Raw genomic sequence first — 11,445 nt, 5'->3', positions numbered from 1 at the left:
CCCCCTGCTACCACCTGCAGAGCACAGCGCCCCGGACAGCCCCGCCTCTCCTGGCCTTCGCACGCACAGTCCCCTCTGCACAGGACGGCCAGCTGCCCTCCGGCCTGCCGAGTTCTCGCAGCACCTAAGGCCCCACTGACCTGTCCGTCTTCTCCGGGGTCATTTCCAACACAGCCGGGGCCCCCACTGCACCTGATCCAGTTACTATGGATCTGTTAACCGACTGACTGACTGACCGAATGAATGAATGGCTTTTCCAGTCTTAGCTGAAAACACTTAGTAATTCGCACCTTCGCGCAAGGCCTGATCAGAATGCGAGCGGGGATGTCCCGGCGCCCCTGCTTCTCCCCACCTGACAAAGTGTATTTCAGTCCGTTTGCTTATCGATTATGTGTCTCCTCTCCTTGCCCCCTCCAGAGACCTGGAAATTCTATTTTGATCCCTGCTGCCCTACCCGGCCCAGGGCAGTGGCTGGCGCGACGGCGAGGGGTCAATAAATATTTGTGGGGTACAGAGAGTTAAACGTGAAGTTGAATGAGTGCTGCGAGGTGGACCTAACTGCATCGTCCCTACTCGACTCAGCACCGATTTTACTTATGATTCTAAGATGGACTGAGGTCACCTAAGGGGGGAAGCTCGATTCTGAACTCTGTTAACTATTTTAAAAAACGTACGTGTTTCCGAGGTGAATGCTGGAAAGCACGCGTGCGCACGCTCGCTCGCTCGCTCCACGCAAAGCCTTTTATTTAAAACAAACAAACAAAATCTTAAAATTTCAAAATTCATCACGTAAAGCTGGAGGAAGCCATGGGGCGCATTCTGCACGCCCATCATGCCGCTGTCACCACGTGGCCCATTCTCCTTTGGGGACATTGTAGTGGACAAAAACAAAACGAGGTAATTTCAGACAGAACAACACGGCGGCGGGACGGGAGGGGGCGGGGCGACCGCTTCTGACTGGGGAGGAGACAAACAGGCAGGGGCGCTGTGCCAGCCAGGTCTCGACGGAAGGAAGAAAGGAAGTCTGGGGGCGAGGCAGACGGGGAAGCGGGGGGGCCATCAGGGGCGGAGCGGACAGGAGGGACTGGGCCATGAGTGACCTGGATGACTCGCCACATCCTCGCAGAGGGTGGGCGGGAGCCAGGGAGAGGGACACTGGAGGAGGGGGTGGGAGACCGGACAAAGGTCAGGGGCCCGACCAGCTGGAGTCTTGTTGGCCAGAGATAAAACATCCACGTGCGGGAGGAAGCCACCAGAGCGCCGTGGGCAGGGGGACGGGGGGCGGGCTGGCAATCTGAGTCATCTCTGCTTTTTTAAAGGATGAGTTTGGTGCAGTTTAGGGAGGCGAGCGTAAGCAGCAGGCGATGAGCCACGGCTGCAGTGGAACCAGGTGGACTCGGAGCAGGGCAGCGGGCAGCCCAGCAGGCACGCTGGGAAGGCAGGTGGAGAGAGCCGGTGACACGGACCGATTCTGCGAGGTGAGGGAAGGGCTGAGGATCCTGTGTTTGTGGCCTGAGCTACTGGGAGGACGCGACGGAGCGAAGGCGGCTGAAAACACAGATTTTCAGAGTGAAATCTGGAGTTCTGCTTTGCACATGCTGGGCGCGAGGCAGTCAACAGCCTTCCAAGTTCAACGGAGGAGAAAGGGGGCAAGGCGGGCGTGTGAACTTGAGCGTCCCCTATGTTTAGCGGGTCGTCAGGCCCACCCAGGGAGGGCATGCCACGAGAGGAAAAGGCCAGGTCCTAAGCAATGTCGATGACCTGGGTCTAGGGGTGGGCGCAGGTGACTGAGAACAGCAGGGAACCCCAGAGAACGTGCCATCAGAGAAGCCAACAGGAGAGTTCTGAGCAGGATGAAGTGGCCGTCACTTCTCAGAAGTCAATGCCAAAGGGAACCAAGGTGCCCGGGACAGACGGGGTGGACGGGTTGGCCACCTGGGTGACAGCAGAGTTCGCTCAGTGTTGGGTGCAGCAGACAGCGGGAGGGGTCAGATGGGTCAGAGAGAAAGTGGCCGCCGAGTGACCAGAGACTGTGAGGACAGCTGTCTGGGAAGCACGGGAGTGTGGGAGGCAGGACAGCTGAGAAAGGGAGAGCAGAAAGTGGAAGTCGCCAGAGGAAGAAGTCTGAAATAGTCACTTAGAAACGTTACATTGTGCCGTACGACGTCACGCTATTTTGTGTCAAAGCTGCTCTTCCTGCGGCTTGGACCCCCTGCTCCTGGCTCAGCTCTCTGAACGCCTGTGGAATAAGGCTGGTGCTCTCACTCGCGGCCGCCGTTGGCACATACGGTCACCCCTCCCTGGGAGAGTAGCCCTTAGCTCTGGGTGCACAGTGAAAGCCCCTGGGGACCTTCCCGTGTCCCCGCCTGAAGCGCATCGCCAGCCCTCGGCCCCAGGAACCTTCCAGAGTACGACGTGCAGCCGGTTTGAGGCCCTGCCCAGGGCCCCTGGCCCCCGTTCTTCAGTCCCTCCCCACGTGATGGGGGTGTCTGGCCCTTCTCTAGCCCTCCGCACCTGCTTATTCACCCAAATCCTCCTGCAAACGTGGCCCAACGGCCTCTCAGGGCCCAGTGGGTCCCCCCGGCACAGGGGCAGACCAGCTGCGCCAGCTCTGCCCACCGAGGTGGGCGCCCTGTTCCACCTCCGTCCACCTGGTTTGCTGAACCTGAAGTCAGGGATTTTATCTCCAAGCTTCGCTTTGTCAGCCTAACTCATTCTGCGGCCTCTAAATCCGGAGGGTGTCAAGGTCGTGCCTGTCAATGTGTGTCATCCACACGACCTCACACAGGCAGCGGGCAGATGCACCCAACATCCAAGGCCACCAGGTCCCTGATGGGGGCCTGCCTGCCTTTATGCAGCAGCCTCGGGGACAGCGAGTGTGGCGGTTAAGGGAACAACACGGTGACCTTAAGACAGAACGTGAGGCGGAGTCCAGCCTGCGACCGGCCTGCTGTGTAACTGTCCTCTTTCTCTGTTTCCATCAGTCCTCACCCCGCCGGGTTCTCGTGCTTGGAGTGGCGAGCGTTTGATGGGTGTCACGTCATGTCACAACCGACAGCAGCAGCAGGACTGCCACCGAGTTGACCGCGTCTCCGCCGTCTGCTTTGGGGGGTGGTCTGCGAAGCCGCTTAAAGTCCACTATGGACGAGGCACCGCCTTGGGCACAGGCTTCCTTTTTTTTGAGAAGGACACTGGATTCACGGTGGGCTATGGCAACGGTGGGGACCACAGGGCCCAAGTCTTCGCTGTCCGGGTCACAGTTCCGTGACCTTGCTGGCATCGGCGCTGACAGTTTGGGTCAGATCATTCTTGGCAGTTGGGGGCTGCCCTAGAGATGTTTAGTAGCATCTCTGGCTTCCACACACTGGGTGCCAGTAGCATGTACCGCCCCCAGTAGTGACAACCCGAAACGTCTCCGGACATCGCCAAATGTCCCCGCTGGGCTCAAAATCGCCCCTGGTTGAGACCCACTGGTCTAAATGAAGACACTGACAGACGTGACCTGGGTGCCACGGCAAGTGGCAACGGCATCCTTCTCGACCGCCTGTTTAAAAGGGTTTCTAGACTTTGCCGGGCCAAGCGAGCATTGCTGGCCTTCAGGCACGAAATCCACGGCTCCCGCTCTGAGGCTGGGGCAGCGAGTCCCCTGGTCAACACCCGCTGCTAGAAATAGCAGATCGGAAGGAACTAAGGAGACAAAGTACAAAGTACAAAGTTCCGATCGGGAGGAAGGAAAACACAGCTCCCCCCACCCCCCGCCACCCCCGTGGCCAGTTACCCCAGGAAGCTCCTGCTTTCTCCTCGGAGCCACGCAGAGAAGGGAGCCAGGGTCATCCCTTTAATTAGGTGACTAGCTGGTGAAGGGAGCGGACGGCGGCTCAGACAGAGTGCCCGGCTTTGAGAGATGAGAGCCCATGAGCCCCTTAACACTGCGCTAAGCTGAAGTTGACGACAAACCCCAGGGAACGGTTTCTGAACGCCAGCCAAGATTCGGGCAGAACCAGTGAAAAAGGACAAGTTCAGGATAAGTGAGTGGAGACAAAATGTGCATCTGCGCTGCATGTCCGTAAAAAGCAAGCTTTATAACAAAACAAGCAAATTTCGTGATACACTGTTTTAAGTATTCATTCTTCTTTAAAAAAGAAAAAAAGAAAAAAAAAAGAGGGAGAACTGTCAGCTTTGGAATCAGAAAGACCTGGGTTTGAATTCTGGCCACTTGCGAGGAGACGGGTCTTCAGGGCCTCAGCCCTCTGCACCTCGGGTGTCACGCGGGGAGAACGCGTCTCAGGAACCAGAGGCGGATGTGCAGTGCCTGACACGGGGGCGGCTGACGACAAGGGCAGGCGCCTGTAGTCTCTCCTCCTCATTAACCCTCCCCCCGGCACAGATGACGCCTCCTGGTGAGAGACAGGGTCACACTGCCACCACCTGCTGGTCGCATACCGAAATTGTCAGCACACTATCCAGGGAGAGGAAGAAACGGGCTCGAACAGTGAAAGTTCGAATTGGTGAACGGAGGATAAACAGCCTGGGAACCCACAGCTGGAGCCTGCGCTCTGTGATCTCAGAGGCGGGGTGGCCGGCTGTCCTGGGCCGGCTCGGTGGGCGGGGAGACCCAGCAGGCAGGAGCCAAGCGGACACCTGCGTTTCTCACCTCTGTCACTGAAAGAGCCACGCGACAAATGTTCATAACGGGAACGTGTGTTTAGAAGTCAGCAACGACTCGAAGGCTTCGGATTCGCAGCCCACCGTCCACTCCCCGCAGATTCTGGCGGGAGGATGCGCGACAGAACGGGCGGAAGGAGGTGCGCATGCGCGCGCGTCGCCCGCAGCGGGCTGTGAAGGATGGACGTGGATTTACACTCGACGCCGACGGGGCTGGACGGCGGCCTGCTGGAGGCGGGCTCACGTGAAATGCTCGGTGTCATCTGAGGCGATGTGACAGGGACCGCGATGGCCAGTCGCTGCGGCGGGAGATTAACAGCCGGAGTGAAGCAATCGGGGCCGGGGTGGGGCCGGCAGAACCACCTGACAGTCAAGAGGCAGGCGGGGCGTGGCTGCCATGGCAACGGCCACGGCCGAGGCCCTCGGGCCAAGGCTGGCACTCCCGGGGGACTGGGGGACTGACAGACGCAGGGGAGCCCTCGGCACAGGTATGATGCCTCCCAAAAACGCATTTTGCCTTCCAGTGAGATATGACAACCCAGAGTGCTACAAATGGCCCCCTGGGGTCCCCTGTTAACCCACAGAGATGCTAAACCCCCGCTAGCCCTTCTGGGGAAAATTACCTATAGAGAAAATGATTAATAATAAAGAAGAAAATTCACAGGCTCCCCGTAAGATTCAAGAAAACCCTCGATCAGTAGTTGTTGCAGAGATAATTGTTCTGGACCTATCAATAAAGCTAAGCTGCCCCTTCATTGACTGCAAACACCAATTTCTTTCAGCCGGGATTATGAGTTGGTGTTCACGGGCTCGCTTCCGCCATTACGGTGATAAACAGTTTAAACCACAACAGGCTCTGACGTGAAGATCAATTCTGGGCCCATAAAGAATCTACACAAGAGGTTCCAGGACAGGGATTTACAGCCACCCGTTTTTATTCTCTCTTGCTGCAAAAATTACTTCTGTCAAACACTTAGGAGAGTGAGGAAAAATGTAAAAAAATTAATTTTTCATGTGCTACGGGAACGGCCTTTTTCAATGCAGAAGCCCAAGATGAATATGTTTCTGCATTTAAAAAAATTACGCCGAGCAGCATGAGGTGCTTCTTTGACGAGGGGCCCAGTCCCGCGTGCTGCGAGCCAGCCGGCAGACAGCAATTTGAAACCCTGAACTGAGCTGTCTGGATTTTCTCCGAGGGCAGATGGGAGTCTCATGTTAGCAACGCCAAATTATATTAGACATTTAATTTTAAACCTCAGGTACTTCAATGTAAAACCTTACCACAGTAATAGTCATAAAGCGGTGAGACACTCCACTGCACAGAATGGATGCTCCCTTTCTTCCCCCCGTAATTTAACCAGAACCTCCTGTTTTGTAGTTCTGCACACTACAAAGTGATCTATCTAATTAGGAGTTGCTCGCAGCTGCTTAAAAGACAGAAGCCCCCAGGGAGCGTGTGCATCTAGAAGGGGAGACTTTGAAAAGTTCTCTGGAGCCAAAGTCTTAATTTAGCGTGGACGAGGGGGCAGAGAAAAATGGAATCCTGATGTTGTTATTATTACTGTGTTTTACAATAAAAGCGTGGGACAATGGGAAGACATATTCACTAACGCACGGGCATTTGAATTCAAAAGCTGCTCAGCCTCTCCCATCCCTGCTGCTAGCACAGTGTAAGCTTTTTATGACTCGGAACAGCCAAACCAGAGGCTTAGGGGAAAAAGATAAAAATGATTAAAAAAAAAAAAAAAAGAGGGTGGGGTTTGGATCAACTGCAACTTAACAAGGAAAAGCATGGCAGAAGCCTCTTAATCCTATTTGTTTCTTTTGTGATTATTTTCCAAGGGAAACGCTGGTGAAGGGAATGTTGATGGGAAGTCTTGAAATCCATTCCTACATGTGTTTTCTTGAAGTCGCCTGTCAGAGCCCGTGCCCTGACGATCATTAGAAATGGCTCTGCATCTGGCCAGCTGACGAGTCGCTGAGGGCAGGGGTGCTCCCAGGAGGAGGCCAGGTCACAACCCTCACTGCAGGCAGACAGGGCTGCCCAACCCTGAATCACAGGGGTCTTAGTAATATGCGGCTCTGATCCAGTAAGTCGTGGTTGGGGGCCTGGGACTCTGCATTTCTAGCCAACTTCCAGGGGCTGTCGGATACCACTCGGTCCGTGGACTGTGCTGAGAAGCAAGGGTTTTGAGGGGTGGATGTCAAGTGTCAGCAGGCAGCATCATTCCACGGAGGGCTGGCTGCCACACAGGCCCCTTTTTGGGATTCAGAGGATCTGGGATGGGACCTAAGAATCTGCATTTCTAGCCAGTTTCCAGGGGATGCCACTGCTAACTATATGAGAAGCATATCTTGAGAAGAGCTGACGTAGAGCCAAGGCCTGAAATCCGGCCACCTGAGCTTGCATCCCCATCCTTATCGGGATGTGACATGGGACAAGCGGCATTGAATCCTTATGTACCAGAGCCTACTCATCTGTAAAATGGAGCCAACGACGGGGTCCACTCCCGGAGAATCCAATGACGTCATCTGCGGGAAGTCCTCGCTCAACGTTAGCTCTCACTGTTGTCACCACGGCTGGTTCCCTTTTCGACAGCACGCTGCGTCCAACAGCCCATCGACCCTTACGCAACACAGGCACGAAGAAAGAACCCTGAAAACCCACAGGAACCATACTTATGTCCCACGTTCTGTGGGATTTCTGGACTGTGCTATTTAAAACAGCAGCCGTGAGTCTTCCCACGCGATGCTACGAATTCCGCAGCTTTGGCTTCTTCGCGCCCGCCCTTCTCGTCTCTCGTCTGCTGCTCTCCGACCGACTCCTTCGCGTGGCCGCGGCTCCTCGGCGCCCCACCTTCCCCGCCTCGTCTCTCGTCTCTGTCCAAGTTGTCTCGGTGCTTATGGTAACTTCCTCCTCCTGCGGCTTTGCACACAAAGAAGCCCATCCGGTCCCTTAGGCGCTGCTCGAGTTTGATTCTCTTTGGGAAGTCTGCCTTGATTCGCTCTGTCAGACCTTACGCTACCCGCACGATTTCAGCCGGGCCTTCTCTTACGTTCTCCGTCCACGCCCCACGGTGGGCTGGTTCCGGGGCGCAGCCTTGTGCTTTCGTCTCCCGCATTCCGGGTTCAAAGCTTTGTGACGTCAGGGGGCCTAACTGATCTGTAACGAACATAACGTATGAAGGAAGAACGGACAGCCGGGCGCAGTACTCGATGAGAAGCCACGGCACATTTAAAAGCGGCATTCGCACAGGTGAGCTCCGTCTCCCGCAGGTCCCTGATGAATACAGGGGTGCGGACCTATGCGAACAACTTCTGCGGGAAGACATGTCCAACCAGACTGAGGATCTGGAAATCAGGTCTGTTCAGGATCTGAGGGGTGCGGCGACGCCCCCCACACACACGCATAAGTGGACGCAAGGAGCTGGAAGCCGGGGGAAAGCCAGCGGGCGAGTCTCCTCTAGAGATGATCGCGCAGAGGGAAGCGTGTACAGGATGGAGTTTAGGTCAACACGCTGATTCCAATGCCTTTTCTATAAAAATGTTGTGTGTAGCGGGGGCAAAGACTGGGGTGATGGTCTCATCTGGGAATTTGTTCTAACCGCACCCTCTCCCCAACTGTAACTCCCACAGCGCGTCGGGAGCAGAACCTGAAGCTGCGCGAAGCAGGATGTGTTCTCGGCAAGTCTCCCGCAGAGGAGGGGAGCTTCGGGGGGCCGCGGCCTGACCGGGCGGGCCCGAGGCGGTGCGTGCAGCGGGCCCGGGGAGGCCGCCGTGGGGCCTCACACGTGGGAGCACGCCTTCCCTCAAGGGCGGTGACAGAACACACCCGCTCGGCTAGGAATACGAACCCTCATTGAAAACCCGCGCGTTTCAGGTATGTGATGATGAGCTGATTAAATGCGTGAACTGCCTGCTCCCACAGAAAGGGACTGTGATGACACCAGTGGATGTTCAGTTCGGAGACCGAGCCAGGGGTCGCGTGACACACGCACCCAGTGATGACACAAGGGAGGGGGGGACACACCCTTTCACCAGATGAGAACACGGGCTCGCGGAGGTGCAGTGGCCTCCTGGGCGACAGGTGGGGGCCTCTGACTGGAGCGCAAAGGAGCCAGGTGAGGGCTGTGAACGCACCGGTGGCCCGGGGCAGGGCACACACGGTGGGCGTCGATCACAGCGATGTAGGGCCCCCTTCGCTGGGGCTCTCAAGGAGCAGTCGTGGTTTCGGACGAAAGGTGACAGCCCCAGGGAGTCCCTGAGGGCGGAAGCAGACCCTGGCTACCCACCGCAGCGTCTCCGCAACGCCAAGGCGTCCTCCACCCGTTTGCTCTGGCCCCCAGCGTGTCCAGACCACGCTGCTCCGAGCTTCCTGGGAGCGGCCTCTGAGGCCTCCACGTCTCCTGCTCCCCAGGTCTGGGGACGGCTTTCTCTCCGGCCCCCGCGCGGAGGCGTCTGCCGGAGGAGCTGGAGTAACCGCAAATGCGGGCGATGTTTACCCAGAGCGAACGGCCTGTGGCAGCAGCTGGTGGGTCTACGGGGAAGGTCTGATGCCGAATCTTTTAATTAGAACAAATTATGCTAAAATTACTCTAAAACCCTGTCTGATAGATGACATACAACAGTGGGAATTCCTTTAAATACCGGTGAACAGGCCATCGACAAAGTGCCACAGGCAAAGCATTTGCGGCGAGCCGGGCTGGCCCGATGCTGCATAATTCATGTTTCTCACATACGTCACGTGGTCTGCAGTAGGCACACGTGTGTCCCAAGGAGCTGCCTCCAGTTATCAAAAAAAGGGGGGGGTGAGACCACCCAAAATTTAGAGGATGTGCCAGGGATCTTAAAAAAAAAAAGATAAGGAGACAAATTACGGGTTTTCCTTTAAGGAGAAAACCCACAAGCAGTACAAACTGAGCACGAACAGTGGGAGTGTAGGCCGCGTCACATAAGACGCGTGATCAGATCTGATGCCACCATCTGTCAGGGCTGCCGCCTCCCGGTCACGTGACCCTGAGTTAACCACCTGTCCTGTCCGTGGCCTCACTTTTCAAATCTGTCAGGTGGGGGTGAACACCTACCGCTCCCTATACCAAACAGGAAGAAACAAGCTGACGCGGGTGATACGGCCCATCAAGGACAAAACACCCCACAGACCACTGGTGGGGCGAGCGCCGCTGACGCGGCTGCCCCACGGGGCCACACGCAGAGCGGGGCGCGGAGAGCTCGGGGCGTCACGTGCAGCCCCCGGCCTGCAGCCGAGGACACGGAGGTGGCCGTGGGTCCGTGGGGCCGCGCCCTCGCTTACCACTGCTGATGGCCGAGTTTGCAATGACCGTAGCCTCGGTCCACTGGTCGGCACTGGAGACTGAGTAGGAGCGCTGTTGCATGCCGTCCGCTCGGCCGTGGAGGGAGCCCAGGCTGACGCCGCTTGCCATCTGAGACCCAGACGCACTAGCGACATTCCCTAGGAACAAACAAGTCAGGTGAACACCACCGCGATGCAGACCCCGGAAGCCAGCACGACCTAGTCTAAGGGCCGAGGCGCTCGCACACAGTGGCCCTCAGCGCCGAGAGAGCTGCTACGCGGAGGAGGGACGCGTGACACAAGGCGACGTTCCGGAGGAACAGAGGGCGGCGCGAATCCTAGGGACCTCCGGCGTCAAAGGTCTGTGCGCGGAACCACCCCGAAGACATGCAGCATGGCCGCCACCCCCTCTAGATGCAGTGGAGGAGGAGACCAGACCTGCTGTGGGGACGGACAGCGCCAGGCGGCCATACAGAAGCCGCGGTGACACGTCAAGTGAGCGGGCGGTGGTCGCTCACTGCGAGTGCACTGTTCGGTGCCCGGGGCTGTTTCCATGGTGAAGGTATACTTTGTGATCGACACCGATCACAGTGCCCAGACGCGACGTCGGAGGAAACGCAGACTCTTAAACCAGGGACGTTCGCCCTTAACCTTGAGAAGGCTAAGCGGAGGAGACACAAGCTGAGCAGCCTCGTGGCACACGGAAGCGGATGAAAAACGCTTCCCCTGCATAGTTAACGCTTTGAACCCGCTGCTCAGCACCGAAACGAGTTACTATCCGGTCACACCAATTTTAGACTCAAAAACATGATGAAGCCCCTCTCTCTAAAGCTCGGCCGAACCGCCGTGGCTGCTAGTGAACTGGTTTGTTAGATTCACACGCAAATCTCCAAACGTATTAGGTTTCTCTTTTTTTTTTTAACTTTCCACCGATTGTTTTAGTTTAGAACCAATTAAGTTCTATATTGTTCTGGAAAGAGATCCTTCTGAACTGTCTCGGGTGGGGGCCTGGGCCTTCTATTCCACCTGGGCCTGATTCCACACGCCCACCACTCAGATCCAAATCCGGGACCAGGCTGCGCCCCACAACCCGTCCCCGATTTCATGGCGTGAACCCGTCGCAGACAAGGCGCCAGGACGCTGCTAACATCTTCCTGGTGGAAGGAGGGAAACGAAAGCTGGAAGGAGAACAGGAGAAGACGGCGAGACACGTGCAAGCGGCGGCCACTGCTCCGCCAGGCCTCCCGGGCCGCGCCGCGCCGCCCGCGGGGACACCTGGCCTCGGGAGGGGCGTCGAGGAGACGAGTCTGCCCTCCCTGCAACGTCTGTCCGCACTTCTGGCAGACGTGACCGAGGGGGGGATCTGCCCACGCTACCCCCTGTCAGACCAGCTTCAGGCACCCAGGCCAAACGCCTCGGAAAAGAAAACTAAATCCACCGCTTGTCTCTGGGTCGATGATGCCAAAACG

The 11,445-nt window shown here is 57.0% G+C and overlaps 1 protein-coding gene across 1 annotated transcript in view; it reads right to left on the bottom strand.

Moving 5' to 3' along the window:
• The window catches only part of LOC105305397 (arf-GAP with GTPase, ANK repeat and PH domain-containing protein 1-like), a 144,281-nt gene extending 133,750 nt beyond the window's left edge, over positions 1-10,531 (bottom strand). Inside the window, exons 1-2 of the mRNA XM_023523188.1 lie at positions 10,495-10,531; positions 9,977-10,231 (exon numbers count right to left, since the gene is read on the bottom strand). Of these exons, the coding sequence (XP_023378956.1) occupies positions 9,977-10,231; positions 10,495-10,531 (292 nt within the window). The remainder of the gene's footprint in view (positions 1-9,976; positions 10,232-10,494) is intronic.
• Positions 10,532-11,445: the final 914 nt, after the last annotated feature.

The sequence above is a fragment of the Pteropus vampyrus genome, unplaced genomic scaffold (assembly GCF_000151845.1).
Source record: "Pteropus vampyrus isolate Shadow unplaced genomic scaffold, Pvam_2.0 Scaffold381, whole genome shotgun sequence".
In the NCBI taxonomy this organism is placed as follows: domain Eukaryota; kingdom Metazoa; phylum Chordata; class Mammalia; order Chiroptera; family Pteropodidae; genus Pteropus; species Pteropus vampyrus.
Note: the sequence above shows the minus strand (reverse complement) of the source record. Positions and strands in the feature narration are given on the sequence as shown.